General features: G+C 55.3%; 2 protein-coding genes across 2 annotated transcripts; one reads left to right on the top strand and one right to left on the bottom strand.

Moving 5' to 3' along the window:
- Positions 1–564: 564 nt before the first annotated feature.
- VOLCADRAFT_103571 (uncharacterized protein) lies at positions 565–5,064 on the bottom strand (the record flags this gene model as incomplete). Its single annotated transcript, XM_002947618.1, has 9 exons — positions 565–654; positions 787–993; positions 1,281–1,597; positions 1,712–2,738; positions 3,026–4,021; positions 4,232–4,303; positions 4,679–4,729; positions 4,801–4,902; positions 5,005–5,064. 9 exons carry the CDS (start codon positions 5,062–5,064, stop codon positions 565–567), a joined length of 2,922 nt encoding a protein of 973 aa, XP_002947664.1.
- A 518-nt stretch (positions 5,065–5,582) lies between these two features.
- Positions 5,583–15,058, top strand: VOLCADRAFT_103570 (uncharacterized protein; the record flags this gene model as incomplete). The annotated part of the gene is made up of 18 exons (XM_002947742.1): positions 5,583–5,652; positions 5,747–5,807; positions 5,872–5,998; positions 6,075–6,217; positions 6,624–6,852; positions 7,029–7,245; positions 7,808–7,928; positions 8,309–8,456; positions 9,026–9,240; positions 9,570–9,705; positions 11,223–11,351; positions 11,641–11,745; positions 11,995–12,135; positions 12,383–12,496; positions 13,052–13,123; positions 13,656–13,724; positions 14,215–14,478; positions 14,846–15,058. The coding sequence occupies 18 exons, from the start codon at positions 5,583–5,585 to the stop codon at positions 15,056–15,058; spliced, it is 2,574 nt and encodes an 857-aa protein (XP_002947788.1).
- Between the last annotated feature and the right edge of the window lie 8,091 nt (positions 15,059–23,149).

Genomic DNA, 23,149 nt, shown 5'->3' with positions numbered 1-23,149 from the left:
CGCAAAAGGCTCAGTACCCTCGTTTCATAAAATGCTAACTTACCATTCGAGTAAGAGCTGCTCCTTTAAACCAAACTATCAGACAAAACACTGCCAAGCCAAAAGTCGCGCCTTATGGTCTTCGGACGCCAGGTTCAACTTTGGAACCAAATAAGGGTAGGTGCCTTACGCAAATGTTGTAATGCTCTTTGAAAATGATAACCCAAATAGCAGGGTTGTTTTGGATGTAAGAACAAAAACACTGTAGCCGAGATGGTGAAGCGTTCAAGTTTGTCAGCAGCAGGAGAAATGCTCAGATGTACAGTACTTGAATAAGTTATAGCTACTCTTTCCTGCACAAACGGGGTTCGTTGGATACGGAACCGAACGGGCGTACTTGCCCTTGCCGTAGCTGACTAACTGCCATCGGCCAGTACCCGAGCCGGCTCCCATATTACATTTTGTTGGTACCCATGTCCTAGCATAAACATCCCTTTCATTCCATGCCTCCGCATTCGAAAGGCCGGATCACGGCACCGGAAAGGCCGGAAGGCGGCGAGAGCAGTCCCCATGACTCCTTGGTGTTCACGCTTGGCCCTCCTGTTCCAGGATGACGCTGAAGACGTCGTTCTCCTCGTACAGGTTCGCCGCAAGGAGAGCCTCCGCGGAGGCGGCCTGACCCGCGGAGCACATCAGGTGTGGCAGGCAGCTTGACGTCAGGCACCCGACCAAAACAGGGCAAGGGATGCAGTAGGAAACATGCATGCAGCGCGTGGTGGAGAATGGTTGCCAATGCAAGGTACTTACATGCAGTTTTGCCCTCGTCGGTACTGTTTCTAAAAGTGGGCCAGCCCCCTCCGCCACCACCGCCGACGCCGCGTGCAAGCGTGCGGGCATGACAGGTGCGGCCTTTGCAGCTGCTGGCTGCGATGGCAGCCGATGCGGCCGCGAATGTGGCCTCCGGCGCCAACGCTGCGGCTGCTGCTGTTGCTGATACTCCAACTCCTCATCTGCCTGGCAAGGGGGATAAAAGCACAAGCGATGCGTGAGGTGCACCTGAACATGCTCCCTGTGGTCACCTAATTTCCTATTCTGGACATGAAATGGTTGCCGGTTGCTTGGCCCGCGCTAGAAGGCCAGGTGGGGTCGATCCACAAAGTTGGTCCTTTTACGGGTTTTACGGGTTTGGAGCCTTGAAATGTATTGGACCCAATTATTAGGGCCTCGGCGGAATCCGCAAGAGTCTTGGACGCTGGCGAGTGCTTTGGGAGGCATAGCCCATATCCGTTTATGATCATTACCTGTGACAGGATATCCACCAACGAGTCGTCATAACGTTCAGCCACATCGCACCCGCCGAACCAATGCGTGGAGCTGCCGCAAGTGGACATGGCGTCCATTGAGGTCACTGCCGCCTCCGTCGCTGAATGTAGCGGGCTGCTCGCTGCAGTTGCCACTGCTATCGCCCCCGTCGCCGACAGCGTTGCTGCTGCGGCAGCAGCTGAAACCCCGCTTCCGTGCCTGAGTCCGTGCAGATGCTGCTGTTGCTGCGCTGGCAGGGGGCCCCGCACGCTGAACGAGTCACGGAGCTTGCGGCAACCATGGGTGGGTCCTGGCCCTGTGTAGGGTGAATAGAGCCCGTACGCTTCAGCCATGCCATAAGCCGCATAAGCACACATGTGTCATTGACTATGACCAGTTTACTTTCAAGCACAGTCGAGACGGTACACACCTGCAGCAACCCCAAAGCCGCCATGGCCCAGGGCGCCAAGCCGCATATGTCCCGCACCAGGCCCCACCACATGAGACCCATTCCCAGAGGCTCTAGGCGGGGCCGCTTGTGCTGCACCTGCTCCCTCGTGCTGCTGCTGCTCCTGCTGCTGTGCCACACAACCTGGCGGTTGCACATCCCAGCGCTGCCGGCGCGCCATCTCATCAAGTGCCATCGCCATTCGAGACAGGCTCATGCTGCTGCTGGCAGGCGTTTCATTGTATCCGGGTACCGGCGGCGGCGTTTGCATGCCGTGAGGCATGGATGGTGTCATCATAGTAATTGTGGTGTCTGTCGTATAGGAGCTGCACGGACTTGCTGGCGTCGGGCGCTCCAAAACCAGCAATTCCTGCTGGTGCTGCAGCTGCTGAACCGGATGCTTGTGGAGCTGGTGGCGATAATGTTGCTGGTGTGGATGCGGCCGCGGATGCGCGTGGGCGTGGGCGTGCTGGTGCTGCTGCGTAGTTGCAGGCGCAGAACCGCTGACGCGGGCGATGGCTGGTACGGCATCGTGTGTGTCTGACCATTGTCGGAGAGTTGCCTCGGCCTCATAGATCGACGCCGTCTGGCAGGATGCCAGTTGAGGACCGCCACCCGAACCCGAACCCCTAGCACGCTCCGTAGCGGGCGTGGATGCCACAGATGCAACCATGTCAACGCAGGGCGGAGGGATAGGAGGCCTGCCGGAGGGTTGTGTTGGGCCACCCAAACCACCTACTTGCTCTCCAGCCACGTCAGGCACGTCCACGAAGTAGAAGGCGCCGCTCTGGCCAATGGCTGGGTCATAGCTAAGCACCTTGCGCCCCGAGCGTGAATCCCTTGCGCTGGTCGAAGGCGCGCTCCCGGCGCAGGATCCTTCTTCCGCAGCAGCAGCAAAGCCATGCTGCACCTGCCAACCTAAGAGGCGTGATGCCGCAGCCACCACCTCGTCGCAGGGTGGCACGATCATCGGCGAAGCTGTGAGGACCTCGCGGCTGTCGACTCGGACCTGCAGGCTTTGGAAAGCGAGGGGTGGGGTGGGGAAAGACGAACCACGAACGAGTGAAGCTGCTGCCCTGCTGGTGGGGTGGGACGGGGTGGCACCAAGGTATACCTCTACCACATACGTCCTCACGTAGGGCACCTCATGGGCCCTCCCTATCCCCACCGTCTGGTCCGGCCAGGGCCAGGTTGTCTTTCCCTTTCTCCCTAGTGTATAGCGTAGTAAGTGGATTCCTAAGCAAGCCAAATGGTGCCATGAGTTGGTGACCATAGGGTGGGTGGCAGCACGCGCACCTCATGCACAGGTACGGCCTCGAAGCGCTGCATGGTGGCATCCACCAGGACGCACCGCGGCCCAGCCGGTTTGCCACACATGGACGCGGACGGCCCCGACGCCGCAGCTGTGGCTGGCCGTGGTGGTGCTCTCGGCACCGTGCCCATGCCCAAGCCGTAATCGTGTGCTTCCCTTCCCGCCGCAGCTGCCTGCTGCTGTACGGACCAGCTGGCAGCGGCCCGCACCCAATCGGATGTAGATGCGGGTGCACCCACTGCTGTACAGCTACCTGTAGACACCTCTGGCATCGCTGCCTCTGATCGAGGGCCCACAGCGATAACAGAGGACGTTGCGGCTACGACCGAGGCTGCTGCTGTAGTTGTGGGTATGGCAATCATGGCTGGTGCGGCCGGCGAGGTGACATTCACGGAGCCGTTCTCGCTGGCGGTGCAGCCGTCCTGGAGAGCTGCCAGCGTGGACGCGGCCCCCTCGATACAGCCTCGTTGCGGACTGTGGGCTGGCGAGATCGCTTGGGTGGGTTCGGCTTCGGAGCCGGCCTCTAGGATGCCGATGTTTTTGTTGGAGTTGCCAGCCAACGCCCCCACGCGGCCTGCAGGGTTTGCCGCTGTTGTTACTGCGCCAGACGCTGATCCAGATGCTACTGCTGCTGCTGTTACTGCGGCCGGCTCAGGCACATGGTTGATGGTTATGTTGACATGCGCGCCCGGTGCAACGTGGAGGAACGGCGGGCCGCTGGGTGAAGTAACGAGGGACGCTCGCTGTGCGGCAGTATTGTCGGCGGTATTGCCATCAGGCTCGAGCATGTGGCCAGCGGGCTGAGCAGCAGCAACAGGAATTGCTGGAGGCAGCTGCAGAAACGGTGCTGCGTGCACGTTGGATGCAGTTGAGCTTCGTGCTTCTGCAAGTGCGAGCATGTTGACAGGATCCGTTTGCACCTCCGTTGTACATTGCAGTTTTTGAACTGAAGGTTGCTGCGTGGCTTCTAGTGCTGCCACCTGAGGATCCAGGGATGGCGACGCGTCTTTGAGGTATGAGGACAAAACAGATCATCCTTTTTATTCATTCAGCAACGCACAGATTCCTCCGCAGAAAATGAAAGCATCTGCTGACTTTGCACCCAAAAAGGGAGGTAAGAGGCAAAGTGCGAACTTGAGCTTATTGCGATCACTTGCCTTTGCCTGGCTGGCTCGTAAGACCAGGAGCACCTGAGCTAGCTTCCTCTTAAGCCTGCAAATGTGGTATGAGGAGGGATATGAAAACTGCATCGGGGCCTTGCGCTGGTGGGGACATGGTGTGTTTGGCGAGGAAGAGCCGTGCGCTTACAGTTGGTGTTCCTTCTGCAGCTGCTGATTTTCGTCTTGCAGTTCTCGCTCCCGCTGCGAAGAGGCCTGGGCTTGCTGCGCAAGCTGAAATGCGCAAATTGTGGGTGGGGCATGGCCAAAGGTTGGATAAAACTGAACAGGTAATGTATTTGCAGTACGAGTATGTTAGGGCTGAAGTGTAGCGTGAGAAGGGAACAACACTTGCGGTCAGCGTGTGCCATGCGGGTGGCACCGAGGCGAGTAGCAGGAACGAAGGACGCATGAATTTGGAAGGAACCCCTTCCTGACGTAGATCAAGAAGGTCCGCCATAGAACCCTAAACGGACCCACCTCATCGCGCTGTAGCTTGAGCTGCTGCACGTCCTGGCCAAGGTCCACGACCTGTGGAATGGTTCGTCCCTGTAGGCACGCTTGTACGGCGTTCAAAAGTTTTTCCCAATGCTAAACCGCACCTGCTTCAGCAGCTTTGCGACCTTCTGCCTATCTTCGGGCCCTAAGTCCTGCAATGTGCAGCTCCGCGAAGGAGGTGTGCTCAACGGTGCAAGCGGCTGGGCCTGCGCAAGTCCGGACGGGCATTATCGACGCGTCCGTGTCATGCTTATGTTGAAATTTTTTTGAACTAGTTGCCTTTGTGGGGTCAAACTCCTATTAACTACCTGCTGTAAAGAATCTTTCCGTGCCAGCCGCGGACAGCTCTCACTCCGCCTGGTCAGCATGGCAAGTTGCGCTTATTATCTTAGCTATTGTATTAAGCACTTCAGACCACAGATTAGGCAAGCGAGAAGCTCCAAGTTACACTGCCTGGACGCTGCTTTGCCCCAGTACAATGTTGAAGCGAACATATCGCGCTTTTAATGTCCCACATACATGTACAGGTAGACACGAAATATTGGTAAATGCACAAGTACACGATACAGCCGTTAGGAGAGGCGCTGGCGAAGAGTGACAGACTTCGTTTTTCCGCTTGGATCCTGCTCGTACTATATAAGGTAGAGGAAAGCATCGGCTGCATGGTGCAACAAACAGAGAGACGTTTTGCACAAATAGCGCCTGGGAGACCTGGCATTTATTTGTCTTCAGGGACTTCGCATACGCCACGGTCGTGGCTTGATTCCGCTTGTTTTTGCAACGACTCTCTTGCGTTATATTTCAGTATCTTACCAAGGTTAAGGTATTTTGATTATCTTTTGAAGCAGTAACCAAAAAAGGCTTGGAGGAGCTCTGGGTTGCTAGAATGTCAGCTTGCGACTGCACGTGCCACAATAGCGATGTTCGTCCTCCAAAACGGGGTCAGCTTGCGCAAGGTAGGCAGGGTTTACGCTGCTGTCCTTCGGGCTTTCGAAAGCCTTGCCCGCAGCGCGCCTAAAATGTGTGCACCGGGCGTCTGTGTGTCTGCAGCTGTTGAGCAAAGGGAGGCTGCAAGGAGAATTGCGGAGGCAGCGAAGGCCGAGATCAGCAGGTGTGTCGGACATGGGCGTAGCGCATGCTAACCATGGACAGGTCGACACCCGTGGCCCATGCAGGTACTTCGCCGACCAGAAGAGATTCGATGTGATAGCAAATAATTCTGTGAAGGATGACTTCAAGCGGAAAGGCCGAGAGTTCAAGGAACGCGATGCTGAGGCACAGATGTTGGAAACAGTGTACCAGGTAATAAGTCGTACCTGACCACAGCCCTAGCAAGTTGACCACCATGACTCAAGCATGTGCAACACGTACCCGACAGAATGAGCGGCAAAAAACACTAAGCGCGATTCGTGCGGAAGAGGAGGAGAAACTAGCTGTGGCCATGGCACGGAAGCAGCAGGAGAAGGAGCGGCAGGATAAGGAAATTCAGAAACTCCGGGAGCAGAGCGAGGAAATCCGTAGGTGGGTTTCGGGTCGATGGTTCCCGGGGGCGTTGTCACGTTTGTATGGGTCGAGTTTGTGGACAAGGGTACACACGGCCTTTACAGGCAGGTGTCCTATGAAACTGCGTGGAAGGCACAACAACGCAGTATAACCATTGCTTCGACTTAAGAGATCTTGTTGCCGCGTCAGGGAATCAAACGGGAGTTAAGCCAGTAGTGCACGCGGCATCGTGGCGCATTACGTGCGCCATGGGAGTTGCTTCCACCAAACCCTATCGCTACGCAGACAAGTGCTTGACAAATCGACCGTAAGGTTTCAACCTTGCTGACCAAACGTGTCAGGATGCACCTGCACAGCAACATGCAACACGTAGCACATGACCCACATGTCTTGCCGGTGCTGCGTCCATTGATGGGGTGTGTAGTCTGGCCGAGAAGGTCCGCATTGCACGTGTCAACAAAGCGCGCGCTGACCAGCTAGTGGAGAAGAAAGTCCTGGCCGAGCAACAGCAAGAGTACGACCGGGCCATCAACCAGTATGTCAACCAAGCAGCTGCGGAGGCCGAGGTGATGGAGGCGGAGAACCAGGCCAAGCGGCGGGAGGCCAACGTGCGGGCGCGCATGATGCTTGAGGAACAAATGGCAGAGCGGCAGGTGTGTATACGAGGGCAAGCAGTATTCCACGGTTATGAAACCGGGAGCAGGCATGCATGGAACGGGCTGCGTGGACGGATATGGGTTGCAGCTCTTAGGGGATCAGAGTCCTTGTGGATGTAATGCACCGTGCGTTTTGCTTATCCTGCTGTCGTGACGGCTGTTGCGGTGCATAGGAGGCGGCGCGACTGGCTGAGCAGGAGGCTGCCCGCGAGCGCGCCATGATCGACGAGGTGGTGAAGCGCATCATGCTGGAAGACGCTGCGGAGACAGCGGCCAAGCGGCAGCGGCAGGATGAGACGAAGGATTTCATTGAGACGTTCCTGAAGCAGCAGGATGAGTTGCGACGAAAGGAGCGCGAGGCGGCAGCCGCGGAGGACCGCAAAATTGCCGGTGGGTAGGAAGGTGTTGCAGTTATTGTAGCGCTTGAACTCAGGGGCTTCATTTCTGCAAAGCTTTCGCAAGTCAGCAGCAGAGGAAATGAGCTAATACGGATGGGGGGAAAGACTGGTTTGACCGCATGACACAGATAACCGCCTGATCTTTTTAGCAAGAGCGCCACCGTGGCGTCTAGTAGTCCCGGGCTGGCCTCAGGGCTGGTTAAGGCGCACACGTAGCGCTGTGCTGCGACTGATGACCTAACGGAACCTAAACGTGGCCAACGGGAGGCGCATTCGTGGGCGGCCAAGCATGCTGCGTCTTGGGTGTATCGGCGCTTTGTACCTGCGGCCCGACTCCTCTGGTCACTGCTGAAATATTTGGGGGTTGCTACGTCCACTATTACGCGCATTACATACATGGAGGCTGCAGCGCAGGAATGCGTCCAGCGGAGGTGACCAGGAGTTTGATTTGGGTTCGTGCGCCTTCCTCTCATTATCTTTCATGTTCTCCTAGCGTGTAAGTAAACCCAGAAATTGGTGTCTGCGCCGCTTCCCGCTCCGTTCACGGTTTGCAGAATACTGGCAGGCGGTGCGCGACCGCGAGCGTGAGGAGGCGGAGCGGCAAGCGATGCGCAAGGAGATCGCCGACCGGATGTACGAGAAGGTCAAGCGGGAGATGGAGGCGGAGATGGCGAGGTAGGGGCTTGTCAAAGCGGCACAATTGCTTTACGGAGTGTTTCGATCGAATTGATGTCTTCGGGTTGTCTCTCAAAATATATTTGCGGTTCACGGAACGCTGGTCACGAGGTCGTCACGACTCAACCTAAATGGCCAACTGCACCATGTTAGCAGCCGGTTGCGAAACCTTGGCTAACCTAGCCTTGCGTCGTCTGTGTAAGTTGGCGCCGCGCACAAAGCTGAAATGTTTTGCGAGGAGGGGAGTGGTGCCTCGTTGCCCGAGCGCGGGCTCCGTGCGCACAGTGCCTGCCGGAGCGCATATGTTGACCTTTTGCTGCATTAGCGCACTTGAGGCGCACAGCTTATCCGTCCTGTGACGCCCCGGTCCCGTTCCGCAGGCGCATGGAGGAGGAGGAGCTCATCAACATGTTGCGCCGGGAGGAGGCCGAGGAGAAGATGCGGCTGGAGGACGAGGAGCGCAAGCGGAAGGCAGAGGAGGCCCGCGCGGAGATGGTGCGCGCCAACGCATACCAGATGAAGCTGAAGGTGCGGCTGAAACAACAATATGTTGCATCGCCCCACTACTTCGGGGGCTGTAGGTTGGTCCACAGCAAAAGAGGCCTGGGTAAAGGTGAGGTGGACACATCCCGACCGCGAGCCATTCAGGAGCCGGAAATGGTTGATGAAATGGAGTAATGTGCTCCAGGGCGTCGTTGCCCCGCCTTCTTGTGTGGAATTCGCCACATTGGCGAATTCCACACAATTCGCCACATTGGCGAATTCCACACAAGAAGGCGGGGCAACGACGCCCTGGAGCACATTGCGCCACATGCAAACTGCATGCGCGCTGGGCTTTAGGGCTTGAATAGATGTTTAAAGTCCAACCGTAATCTCGCTCGCTACAAGACGGATCGCGAAGCGGTAATTGGTACCGGTACGGTGCTAGCTGGTACGGTGCTAGGGACATCAGCTGCTAGGGCTGGTGATGGCAAGGACTGGCATGGGCAAAGTACTGGTCTTCCAGTGCACTGCCAGTGCGCACGCGCGCACACACACGATTATTTGCGGCTCCATTCGCAAACACGCTCATGCACACATTTGTACCCGACCCACAGGAGGAGCGCGAGGCGGCTTTCCGCAAGGAAGAGGAGGATTTCAAGCAGCGCATGCTGGCCAAGTTTGCGGAAGACGACCGGTTGGAACAGTTGAACGCGCAAAAGCGGCGCATGCGTCTGGCGGAGCACCAGCGCGAGGTGCAGCGGCTCATCGAGGAGAAGCGGAAGGCGTTCGAGGAGGCCAAGGCGCGCGAGGAGGCGGAGGACGCCGCCAAGTGGGTGCCATGGGGGGTTTCAACCCACATCATATCACTCGTGCTCTGGTGTCGGCAAAACGATCGCATTGGGTTCCTGCTGTGTACACATGGACGATTTGGGTTACAGTGTGGCAGCCGTCCGAGGTGAAATGCTTTGCGGCGAGCAATGGTCTTTTCGTAATTCATATACTGCCATGTTCGATGTCCGCTGTGCTTACACTGTCCGAAGTCCTCGGTTGCTTGTCCTCCTTGGGTCCCTGTTAGACATTAGGCAACCTGCTTCCCTAGGCCATTTGCATCCTGGGCGCATTGGGACCCGCTTTATTTCTTTCCTATTCCTGATGCAGGCGCGCCGAGGACGAGCGGCTACGCGGGCTGGTGGAGGAGGAGCGCAAGAAGCTGCTGCGCGAGGCGGCGGAGCTCAAGGACTTCCTGCCGCGCGGTGTCATGCGGGATCAGGGTGACGTGGACTTCATTGCGCAGGTGGGCGGGCATGCGGCGGGTTGCGGTTTGGTGTTCTTTAATGCATGCCAAGTGATGCTGCGCCTGATGCTCTTGCGACATGTTGGACATTGCTGACTTACTGAAGTAGTTGATTAGCCTAGGAAAGCCACGCGGGGGACGGTAACATAGCCGTTAGGCTAAGCAACTGCCATAACCACCGCTCGTTTGCGACGGGGGCCACGTCCTCGTGTTGGCCGGATCTCTGCAGGTACTGGAAGAGATGCGGCTAAACCGCGCGAAGCAAGGACGCTAAGGGCGGGCGGACAAGGCGGGGATGCAATGTGGGGGGTAGCTACTGCCCACCTGGGATGACCAATGGACACGCGCATGCTAGTCGTCATCTTCCATATAATTGGGAACTGGTGTCTGGGGAAGGGATTTGTGGTGGGAATCATGCTGCGGCCAACCGGCTGGGCTACGGGTCGAACAAGAGTAGGTGGTCTTGTGAGGCGGGTAAGCAGGCTGTGGAGCTGTGTACTGGCCGCGGCCGCCGACGCAGGTTTTCCGGGAGGGTAACGAGCGCCGCCCTAAGTCCTTCGGGACGTGTCACATAACCTCCGGGGCCGCGGTTTGGTTTTATGCTCTTTAATAGCGTTTGGGGACGTGCAAGGCTAGGGGAAAGGTGCTAGGATTTTACAGTTCATGTGTATTATGTATCGTTTGAGCTGCGAGAAGGCAATTTTACATACGCATATGTACTACTCCAGTAGTTTGTGGCAACCGTAGCCGGGGATTGCTGCAACTGGGCCGACTGAAAAACTGGAGCCTAGGGTCGCAGGGAGGATGCTGGCAGTGCAGCGATCACTCGCCCGCGCGCTGGATGTGCGTGCATGCGTGGCGCAGACGTTGCGTGCGTGCTGCTCATGCTCGAAGAACGCAGCGCTTTGTGCATTGCAGCATTGCTGTGACTGGACTCGGGCTTACCGCCTGACATAACGTGGCCCAGTCCTCTTTGAGACGAAGTGTTCCTGCGGTTCCTTTTGGCGCCGCACGGCGGCATCAGTAGGGGGCTGAAAGGGTGCTTCCTGAGTGCAACTTGGTTGCCTGAGAAGGACGTGTAATGGATTTCGACGTCTGCTGATGCCTGTGACGATGTGAGCAGTTTTCTGCGTGGTATTAGCGAGACGAGAACATGCAAGAGCCTATACCAATGCGACCTGTACGCCGAACGGCAATTGTTACTGCGGGAACTGAACAGCGCACCATGTTAAAAAGGGTCCAACGTGTGTATTCTGCATTGGATTGGGCCGAAGATGCAAAAACGCCAACAGTTGAGGTCTATCTGCGTCTCAATTTGGTGACAGGAGAATTCTTGCCGCCATAATAAATGGAAAAAAAGGGTGCGTTGACAGCCGAGTTGGACAGTCCCATACCGCCCAACAGCCCCGCGACCGCCCGACGTGGACATGTCACGACGCACCTGTGACCCACTCGGATCCACTGTAACGAAATCATTTCATGATAGGCACGTGTCGACACGCCGAACCCATCGGCAGGCTGCTTCGCGCGTGAGGGCTACCGACGCGCACGCACTTCAGAGACGCCCTTGCCATGATGTTCATATCATTTTCCTTTCACGCGAGTACTTGCCATCTTTGCAAGATTTCGCCATTCTTGGCCGCACGGTCAGGCACCGCACTTGCACTGCATAAAACAAACGACCACTTCGGTAACCTACAAACCAACCAAAACGCAACACGGACACGTGTCACAGCAGCACACTAGCCAACCAAACCGCCGCAACTCATCCATATCGCATCTTTCCTCAAGCAGCAAAGTCAGCAATCCTAACCAGCGGCTAACTATATTCAGAACACCGAATCCGCGTTACTGCTTACGACTCAAAAGCGTGTGAGGCCCAACAGGCCAGGTGACCCCAACACCGCCTCCGCAATGGCAACATCAAACGTGGAGGTGATTCCCCCCAATTCCGTCACGGGTTCAAGTGACAAAAAGGGCAGCAGCAAGCTCGGAGTACTGTACTTCGTCACCCGTGGACAGCCCACCAACTACGACATGGTACGAATGTTGCGAAGACGGTTGCAGCGGCAGGCGCCGGCTGGCTGATGGCGCGCATGGTTGATGGCAGCCGCAGGCTGGTTAATGGATTCCCCGGATGCAAGGTGGTGCTGCAACTTCAAGATCTGGACTTTGCTGGTCTAGCATGCATAGGGAGAGATGAACTTCCTAATACCTAAAGCTTAGCCTGGGCCTGAGCCTCGGCTTTCCCATGCCTGCTTCCCGCCCCTCATCCCGCTCCCACCGCAGCTGGTGTTCCGCACCCTCAATCGCGACATGGGCCTCCCAAACCATAATGACGACCACCTGGCGGAACTCCTTCGCGATGAGCTGATGCCGGTGCGAAGCTGGGTGTTGAAACACCTGCCCTTCAGCAAGATCCAGCTCAAGGTATGTGTCCGGAGGGAAGGGAACATCGGTCAAGGTTCACAGCCATGCATGCATGGGTGCATGGGTGCACGGCGGGTGCACGGCGGGTGCATGTGCGTGTAAGAGTGTACGTGGGCAAGGAAACGGGAAGGGAGGAAAGCCATGCGCTGCAGGCATGCGCGGCTGGCAGGCGGGAGCCAGCTGCACGACACTTTGAGCCACCGCGGACATCAAGTGCGAGCACTATCCCGTGTGCGCCCACCCGCAGCGCACACTGGACAACCCGCTTTGGGGCGTCCCCGGCGCCGTCAACTTCATCGATGCGCGGACCAAGTGGTTTGACACCGCCGTAAGAGAAGCGCTGGCATCAGGCATTAAGCAGGTGGGGAGGTCGAGTCGGGGTTAGCAAACGGAAAACAGGGGCCACGCCCATCCGAACGGCCCGACGATGGAATTTACCGGGATCTTTGCGGGGTGGGGTCCGGCAAGGCATAATTGGCTGCCCAGTGCTCGTAGGGCTGGCGGATAGGGGTTGGGAAGTACTGGAAGAAAGCGCGACGGAGGGGTACGGGACGACATCCCTGCGGGGTTGTGGTGTTGCGCGTGTTGTGTGGCGGTGGGAACTGGCTGGCGATGTTTGGCGACATGGTTGGGCGAGAAGCCCAGTTTTTGCACGTGTGCGTGATGGCGGGGCAATGCACCTCAACACAGCTCTGTCCCATTATGCAATCTGCGGCATACAATCTGCGGCGTTCCTATCGGCGTCTCCCACCCGCCCTGATTCGTTGCTGCTGCTGCTGCTGCTGCTGCTGCTGCTGCTGCTGCTGCAGCTGCTGCTGTGGGGTTTGATAGTGTAATGCCTCCTTTTGATTCGTTGCTGCTGTTTTCCTCTACATAATCTCTGCCCCATTGGTGTCGTACTGTCGTCTCGTCCTAGGTGGTATTGCTAGCCGCCGGGTATGACACTCGGGCCTATCGACTTGGACGAGGCGGCGTCAAGTTTTTCGAAGTGAGTGCGGTCGTGTGTTCCTCGGGACGTGTGGTTCTGCGTGGCATTTAATTGGTAATGCTGGGAAAGGGCTTATGGCTGAGACAAGATGGAGTGCTCACAGGGCCGGGGTGTCGAGTATGCGCTTTTGCTTATTAAGCGACTGAACCACGCGCACACACCCAGAGACCATTCCCCTAGCACCCATGTAGTCGCTGTCATGCTTCCTTTTGTTTTATTTTGCTGTTTCTGATGTGCGTGTATGTGCGTGTGCGTGTATGTGGGAAGGGTCGTGGCAAGAGGCTTCACCCCAGCACCGCGGCCACCAAAGACAGCGGCCGTACGGTGCTGCCACCGCTGCCACCGCTACAGCTTACATGCCGCGGCAGCCGCGGCATTTAAGAGGCGAAGGAGCATAGGGACTGGAACAAAATGCCGTGCGTGCGCGTGTGTGTACGTGTACGTGTGTATATGTTTGTGTGTTTTTCGGTCGGAAGGGGCCCCTCCGCAATGCTCCTCCTCCTCCCCCCCCCCTCCTCCTCCTGGGGACCAGGTGGATTTGCCGTCAGCATCCGCAACCAAGAAGGCACTGGTGGACAAGCTGGGATTCATCAGAGATCCGGTGGGTGGTTGGGTGGTTGGCGTTTAAAGGTTTGGATGGGTTGGGATTTGGATGTCGGGGCCGAGTCGGAACGTTGGGAGATGGATAGCGAGATGTAAGGCAACGCGGAAGAGGAATGATGGTCTTGCGTGTGGCATTTTAGGTTGTAGGGTTTGCGCTAAGTTGATGCAAAGTAGACGCAGGGATCCCGGGCCCCCTCTCGCCTCCATCACGCATGCTTCCCTCTGCACTTACTGTATGTAGTACCCTGGGAATATCACGGGATCTGCATCCGCCGATCGGCACTTTTCCCAAGTCGTGGTATAACACTGTACCAGCTCAATGCACTCGTGCGTCCCCGCCGGCCCATCCATTCCATTCGCAGGCCCAATCCGTTCCCCATACCCTTTTCTTCCTCCTCCATGCAAAAAGTAATGCACCAAGATCATTCACCATTCCATTAACACACTCCCCACGTACCCCAATTTGTTGATCCCCGAATTGGACACAGACCCAACGCCCCGTGTACGTGGCCGCGGACCTGTCCCGCGTACCCCTTGCGGATGCGCTATCCGGCACCGGGTTCAACCCCGACCGGCCGACGTTGTTCACTGTGGAGGGCCTTATCTATTACCTGCCAGCCGACGCATGTGCCGCGCTGTTCCGCTCCCTGTCCGGTCTGTCAGCGCCTGGAAGTCGCATTTTCTTTGACTTCATGGCAGCAGCAGCCCTGGAGGGTCGAGGCAAGTTCCCTGGCTTCAAAGTTACGCGCAAGGTATGTGTATATGCAAGTATGTCTGTCTGTACGCCTATGGTGTGTGTTGTTCTGCTTGCCTTGGGTGGGCCGGTACTTGTGTATGCAGTGGTGACTCACAGCTGCACGGGTGAGGCTGCATGCATGAACTAGAATCCAGCACCAGCAACACCCTTTAAATGAAACTCTCTCAGCACGATTCAAGTCCCAACCCCGACGGCGAAATCCATTCGACTAGCGCAGAAGTAGATTCAGCCAAACACTATGCGTCGCATTTCTGCCTCGCCGCATTCCGCCCTAAAACGTTGGGCGTTTGCTATCCGAATTTTAAGCTCTGTAAATATCACAACCCTGCAAACGTTCATACGTGTACCTCTAAATGAACCAGTCGGTGGCCAACAAGGGCGAGCCTTTCCTGTCGGGCATCGAATCTACCCGGGAGGGTGTGGCGACGTTCCTGTCGCAATTCGGACTGCGTCTCCTGGACTTCCTGACGCCCAAGGACATGGTGGGGCGCCACCTGCCCCACCTGCCCTGGAACGAGCGAGTGCCGCCCATCGCAAGCTTCTACAGCTACGCCGCGGCGGAGAAGCCGCGTTAGGGTTGGGGATAATGTGATTAGGAAACTGGATGATGCCCCCCATGCCCAGCTTCCTTTTTAGCTTGGGAGCTAAACGAGGCCGTACGCACGTGCTTAGTCGAAAAGCTACAGTTATACAACGCGACAGGCGATCGGGCGGGGAGAGCCTAAAGGTGTTCAGTGGCGAAAAGGAAATTGTGGGCGTGGGAGTTTTTTGAGGGGAAGTTCTTTTAATATGAATAAAATACCGGAACCTTTTCCTTGACCTGGGAATAGCGGTGCATGATGTTGGCCTCGTTTGGCTGTATGTGTCATCCCTTTTGGAGATGGAGGACGGGCCGGAGAAATTGACAATGCAGTGAGGGGACCGGGCAAGGACGGGGACGAGAAGGCAGAAGAGGATGGGGTTGCTGCCATGCTAATACAAAACAAACATACTTACTTTTTTTGACCCATCTACGGTTGTGTGTGTGTATGTATATTGAGACGGCTGTTTCGCACACGTGGGACACATACAATGGCTGCGAGGTCCCCACTGTAAAGAGTAATTACGCCTGACGTGTTGTCAAGCGGCCGTCGCGAATGTGTGGAAGCGGAGAGAAGGGATTTGCATAGAGGAATTTAGAAACTGTATTACCTATGTTGTTGTTTTTGTTGTTACAGGGTGGTACAGTTTCACCAGTGGCCTCCTTCCCGAGGCAATTCCCTGCTCTCACCTGCTCGAGGGGCACCCTAATCCATTCACCCCATCCGACTTCAGAATGTACTCTTTGGGTTCGGCTACTCAGCACCAGCATCCAACCAAATCTAACGGATCAACGGCGCCACAACTTAGTTCCTGGTCAGCTCGCGAGCTGTATTGATTAATTCCTACACCGTCCATAAGATGGGGGGCCACAGCCCATTCCACCAGCCCTCACACATCGAGGGGAGGGTAGGTGGATATGAACCCGGTACCTCCGGGTTCAGAAGTCAGACCTTAACCTCTGCCAGCCACCTACCTACCTATGTATGCCGACAGCCGGAGGAGCTTCTCACCTTGCATGTATGGCCTCTCGAATACATTCATAATAACTTCAGCTGCCCGATTGATGGAGGCACGGACTTGTCTCCATCTGGGCCATAAGACGCTTTCCCCTGTATCCTTGTGTGTTACACAGTTCCGAGCTTACGGATGCTAACGGATGCTAACACGTCAACACAACGTTCGTTTTTGCATAATCCTGTTTTGTTCACTTTTTCTCTTTGGCGCTGTCAAAGCGGTTCATGAGCCTCCGGGTTCGCCTGAGCTCGCTGAAGCTTGTAACACCCAATATCCAAGAACAAAACTCAAGTGGCTTATCGCTCCCTAAAGACTACGTGCTACGTGGTGCTGCGATCCGTAGCTCTTACCCCAACATCCAAACACACGTAGGTGGTGCGTCTTGTGTCTGTGCGTGGAAAAGGAAAACGCATCGTGCCTATTTGAATCGAAGCGTGAAGAAGTCGAAGTGTGTGTGTGTGTGTGTGTGTGTGTGTATCGGACTAGTGTGTATGGGTCTGGCGACCTTTGAGTTTAAACTCTCAAGCTCAGCCCCTAACCTATTAGCGGTTAGGGGCAGGATAGAAACCTACCTGGAGTGAGCTTTAGAACCACCTAGATGTTATAGATGTCGAACAATACGGCGCACATTGTCTATCAATAAACGCCCATTTAAATGTCTCCACACAAAGCCCACTGTGCAGTTATCACTAATCCTCCTAATGTACCGCGACATGAAAAGCACATTAGGGTGATGCTCCACAAGCTACGGCACACGGAAGAGCACCACAACCGATAACAACCGACCAGTTAATCACCTATACACCCGAACCAGCTTGCTAATCTACCAGACAGGCTGCAGATCGGCGCAAGCAGCGTGTTCCCTGCGAGCATGATGGCTCTGTGATCACATGCATGTCGTACATGTATGTGATCATAATGTTCGTGGCGTTTGTGCTGCAGTGCGTGGTATGTGTAACGAACGAGTTACACAAGCATGTGGCTCGTGTTCACCTGCCCCATACGATGCTTTTTCGCGCCTTGCGTAGCCTTGTAGACGTGTTGCATGTTATATGTGTCCCATGTGCTGTATTGTCCTCTTTCCCATGACGCGCCTCCCTTGGCCACGATGGCTGGGTAATGAGGCGTGTCAACCCGCAGGATGCCAGGGGCATCTCCAAGGGAACTGGGCCCTGCATGCTTTGCAATTTGGAGGTAAGTGCGTAGATGGGGTTAGATTGGGGATTAGATGGTGGGTAGGTAGGTTGGGGGATGGGTTTGGAAGGGGCTGGGTGTTGGGCCATTCATGCGAGTGTGTGCGCATTGAGCGATCATAGTTGGCAAGCGGCAGGCAGCAGAGCAGTAGCAGCAACAGCAGCAGCAGCAGCAGCAACGACTTTCGGAAAGGTCTCTAGCGTGCAGCAAATCCAGGTCACAGCTGCCGGCCGCCTGCCAAGCATGATATGGACAAGGAACAGTGGAAACGGCACTATGGTAGCGTCTGATGAGCGGCTGGGAATTGCTCTGTTGTGGTATGTGTTCGTATATACCTGGGCCATACTTGCTTGTCATGGGCGCTTTTGGTTCGCAATCCGTGACCATAATCCTGTCCCCTTGTTTCCCCCTTTTGCATACGGGCTAAGTACGATGGTGATCTCGCCTTTAAGGGGCGCAGCATGCGCACCATTATGACTGAGGCGCCACCCCTGGCATTGGCCAGGTACCTCTCGGAAATTTGGGAGGCCAGGCACGTCGCGCTGAGGCGATTCGCCCTTAGCGGACGAGGGAGGATGATAATGACCTCCCACGTACCCGCATCAATACCAATACAACGTCCATGGCCCCCCCGGCTTTTACGGACACACCCGCACTTGTGTGCAGAACTTGTACCTAATAACGTTTGCCTTCAGGATACTGCGGCCATGCATGAGAGGAAGTACCTCATGTAAGTGTACGGCATTAGGGCTTCAGCCCCGTGGGTCGTTGATGTGCCGCTTGTTGTACTGTGCACGTCTGCCGTACTGTGTCGTACCGTCGGGGTAAAACTGTGCGCTTGGTATGCTATAATCCGGTAATTGGTGCATCAGGCGCTCACTTGTCCACACACACCGCCCTCTCCGCTTGTTTCTCTGTCCGCATGAACCTGGGCCTGCAATCAACATGAGGAAACATCGTGGTTCTGCCGCTGTGGCGGCAGCGCTATTACTACTACTGCCGGAGGTGAGTACCTTCGAGAGCTGCGTTTACTAGCACGTGGCTAAGGTAAATCTCTTGCAAAGGTGTGTTCGGCAAGGAACAGAGGTGCGGTTGAGGCGGAGGTGAAGCCAGTGCAGCGGAGGTGGTCGCGGAAATTGTGACGGTGAATGACGTGTTGGCATGGATAGGATTGTTTATGTTCGATTCGCCCCCTGGAGGCTATTTCCAGGTGGGTTTGGACCCCACCGCGATTGCGGGTACCGTGTAACCGCGCACCTCAGGGCAGCTCTCGTATGTTTCACTTCCCGGGCTCTGTGTGCTCTGTCGATGCGACGGTTATTGCTTAGACGCCACGGCGTATATGCCACGGCGGCATAAATGCAGTCGCTCTTGTTCCGTCGTGCTCCGGTCTTCCTTTTCCGTCGACTGGCCATCGTAGCTAATGCCATTAGGGCTGGATATAACGACGCCGCATCAGGCATCCCTGATATTCATCACTTAAAGCCGCGACCAGGGATGCATCATCCCCCTTGTTCCAGTTTCAGCATTCCTCCACCTGCTTTCGTTGTGGATATGCCCACTAATGCTGGGCTAAGTACGTACAAACGCTTTTGCCTCAGAGCTTCCATTCATTCATGGCGGGCGTGCTGCATGTCATTTATTCTATGTCTCTTCATTGCGCCCAGTGCGCCGGCGTTCAATCGGGTCCTTCAGGCGCACTCCAGCCGTGCCTTTGAAGGAAGAATCTGATTGAACCATTGATAAATTGTGTGAGTTGTACGATGTGGAACAGGATCCAAGTTTCTTTCCCCGTACGCCACCAGCAGGCGTATGTAGAGGCCTGCAGGCGCCCATCAGCTCCTTTATGCATACACAAATTAGTCATAGGTCGATTACGAACACATATTATGCTTGTAGGACGTTGGTTCATGTCTGAAAGAACATACTCTCAACGGGCCTTCCACAAATGGCTTGTTTTCCATAACTACTTGAGGTGGAGATCTTATAGGCGCGACCTGGATACTCTTCGTCAGGTCAAGTTCCTTCGGCACGACAGTTCGGCAAGTGATGTCGCCAGGTGACCTCCCTGCTGGCAACCAGCCGTGAGGACCCATCGATAAGCTCCTGGTGAAACGAGAGTTATGAGGCATTTGACTTTCTTGGTGGGTCAGCCTCAACTAGAGCGCAGCCGGAAGGCTTACTTCCATCATTACTTACATCATCGAACAGCAGCTTTGCCGTTAACGTCTTGGAAAAGACGATTCGTCTGGAATAGAAGCTCTATATATTTCCTTTACTTGTGTGCAAGTAGAGGCTGCGACTTGCTCTCTGGTGCTCTGCGGCGAGAACATTTGTTCACTACTTCTTATGGTCGACGGTGACCACTATCTACGTATGCCAGGGCGAACAGCAGCACATACCAAAAGGTATGATGAGCTGTATGGTCAGGGCTTGGACTAAAGGACGTCTAGACGCCTTCGACGGTGAAGCCTGAGGACAGCTTTGCTAGAAGTTTGCTGTCTCTTAGCCTCAACAACATGTATAAAGTAAGAACTGTTTTATCTTCTGCTTGCATTAAATCAGACAGTTGGATAGCAGTATCAAGAAGACTACAATTCCATGGTGGTCCTCACTTTTGGGCGACAATCGCTTCTATTTGCCCACCTACAGGCAGAAACTGGATGCTCTGCGTGACGAACGCTGTGAGCGGGACGACAATGACATTTCTAATGTACCTTTCAGCGTGCCTTGTTCCTTGTCTTGTCCCAACGCCATGTCAGGGCTCGGTGACATGGATCGACTGAGAGATGACATGCTGGGCCTCGGGGTTTGAATCAATCAGAGGAAGTGGACATTGATGAATCCGATAACCTTTAGTGTGTTGCTGTGATGGGTTACGTGGGCTTTGCGTCCAGTGTCGTTGTGTGCTGTACTGCACTTCGCCGTGCAGTTCGTCGTACGTTGTACAGCGCGTGGTGTATTGTCCCGTGACATGTCGGGCGTTTCTGTGCTGTCGTGTTTAGCTGGCAGTGGCAGTAGCAGCAGCAGCAGTAACAAAACAGTGACCGCAGCAAAGCGATGCAAAGCCTACTTAGGAACGATGGCCAGCCCTAAACCCACAATAGGTCAGCGCTGCCGGCTTTCAGCCACACGGTTGCTTTGTCGTGGTGTGTGCTTTGGTGCGTGAGGCGGGAGCCTGTCCTATCGTGCGCGAGCTGTTTTCTATGCATGTCTTTTTGTTCGTGAATCTGACCAAGACAGCCTCATCCACTCGTATCGTAACTTGCTGAATATTCTTTCCCTTTTGCCTCCTCCTTCCCCGTCCTCCCGCCTGCCTCTGGTGCGTCCTTGTGGCTGCATGGCGGCCGAACATCAACACCCACGCCGAGGGAGCAACGACCTGGCGCTACACGAGCTGCGGTCCTTGCATGTGAGTCATCCGTCCAAGGTTTTCAAAATACCTCGCACTTTGCGGTTGGTCGTGCTGCTTAGGGTTTTCTGTTCCGCGTTTTGTTGGGAGTGTGCATTCATGCCTGGCTGGGGGTCTGCAGCGACAGCAGCAGTAGCAGCAGCAGTAGCACAGCAAATGTCTATAGGAAAGTCCTAGGCAGCAAAACACACAATTCCAACGAAGTCAAGTCAGCACTGCAGGCCGTCAGCCAAGCACGATTGTGCATAGTGTGTGTATGTGTGTTCGAAATAGAGGACGTTACAATGGAGCGGGCGGAAACTCGAACTGAACATACAAGTTACAAGTCACAAGTGCCGCACGAGTGGGGGGGTTTCCGTCAAAGCCGGGAGGCCATTGACTATATTATATATCCGTAGAGACAGATCAGCCATCACCACCACCTCAGCATGCGAAACTTAGTTCATCAACTAGACCTCATCTCCACACCTAAGCAGCGATTTGTAAACCAAATTCTCCTGATTATATTCGGGGGCCTGCCCAGGAATGAGAGCAGGTCATTCGTATCAAAAAACCAGCAAAACTGAGCAGGAGAAAGCACATCGTGGGATGCACAACCAGTGGCTAGTAACCGGCGCTTAAGCGCAGCCTGTCATTAATGACAGCACCCTTAGGCCAACTTGGCGCCATTAGTATTTCCCCCTCCATTTTAATGCACACATGGAGAACAATCAAGAGGACAAGGACTGGAGAACACCACCAGGTTGCGTCCTCAGATAACTTGGACTGGAACGAGAAGTAGGAATGGCCAAGAAAAGAACTTGGACTGACCAGGAATAATAGGCCGCATAATATGGGCCTCTTAAATAACGTCCAATGCCGTACAACTGCCAAATAAAGGGGCCCTGCAGGGCCTTGGACCGTGCTCCAAAGACTAGCCCCTGCTACCACAATACACGGGTCGCTCTTTAGTTGACGAGCTGTCCCGTCTAAGTCGCGAGTAGCTAATTCATGGGGATAATAACACCTGAACAACTCAGATCGCTATCGATGGCGCCAGGTGCCAGACGGTCCGATATCTGCTCTCCAGGAGTCATGAGCAGGCATACTTACTAGTAGGTTCACTGCGGTGCAAGAAGGTATATATAAGATAGCGCAATACAGAAAGGCAAATCCACCATGTACTGCATGTAATTAAGGACATGGCCCTTAACAGTAGTGCGTGATTCTTACCATTGTACAGTGACTTCATCTCGGCATTCGACACCATTAACCGGAGCAGTCAAGTTGCATGGCATCAGCACCGGACAAGGAATCAAGAGAGGAGGCAACACCATAGGGTAAAACAACCATAACGAAATAGACCAGCCAACAGCGCCGCACCATCATCAAAACACTGATTCACGTATGATTGCGTACAGCCCCTCCACAGTGGCCAACACCGCTAAGTGTCACCAGGATATCAGGACCACATATCCACGAAGGTTTAGACTGCACAAAGTCGGTGTACGGGGACCAGAAAGTTCAGGGCCAGGGACCCTGCAGATTTTGAGTGAGGAGCGAGGCTGATGGCGGAATGGAAGCTACTCACCAGGCTGGAAATGGTGCGTGGCTGTGATGTGAGGCGCCATGGGTAAAGTCGGTGCCCCTGTCTGCGGGGATGGGAGGTTTGCTCTGGTCACCACCCCGACGCCAGTCATCCCCACGGCGGCAGTGCAAGGATCTTGCATCAGGGTGCGACCAGTCGCTTGAATTGCAGCCCCCGATCCGCCGTTCACACATTGATCCTTCTACATGGCAACCCTGCTTTCTGGGCTGCTGCCGCTACAGCCGTGGCGGCCACCACTGCATGAGTGGGGCGGATGGGTTGCCACTGTGTGGACGTCTGGACCACAAGCTACTACTGTATGGGCTTGTAGTAGCTGGTACACAGTACGGCACCTCGAACAACTACAAGTACGAGCTAAGCGCTTCACCAGCATCTCGAGAGGCCTTTCAGCGGCCAGCTACTACAGGGCTGTACTGGTGCTCTGGTCTGGTGGCGCCTTTGTGTATATGAAGGTACCGGGTTCGAATCCTGGTCAGACCCCCGACATTGTTCGGCTTTGACGGACCCCCCCGCACTCGTGCGGCACTTGTAACTACTAACTTGTACAGGGCTGTACGGACCGTGCCCATGCACACCAACAGTGCCCAAACCAGCACTACCGCCCATACTGAGACAACAGGAGCCGGCCCCCATACATTCTTGCATCAGCACGTGTCAGCACAGCAAGTGTTTGGACCCACTATCGCAAAGAACCCCAAGGAGCCGATGTAGTCACACACCGGGACGGGTGACTACCAGCAGTGGGGCAGCCACGACCTCTCCACAAAGATGTATATCTACTTGAATCCTGCATGCATGCATGCATGCCCATGATTCTTCAACCAGTTAGTTGTTGTTTCCCCTGACTGTATATTAGCACCATGACGCCTCGATAAT

The sequence above is a fragment of the Volvox carteri genome (assembly GCF_000143455.1).
Source record: "Volvox carteri f. nagariensis unplaced genomic scaffold VOLCAscaffold_7, whole genome shotgun sequence".
NCBI lineage: Eukaryota > Viridiplantae > Chlorophyta > Chlorophyceae > Chlamydomonadales > Volvocaceae > Volvox > Volvox carteri.
Note: the sequence above shows the minus strand (reverse complement) of the source record. Positions and strands in the feature narration are given on the sequence as shown.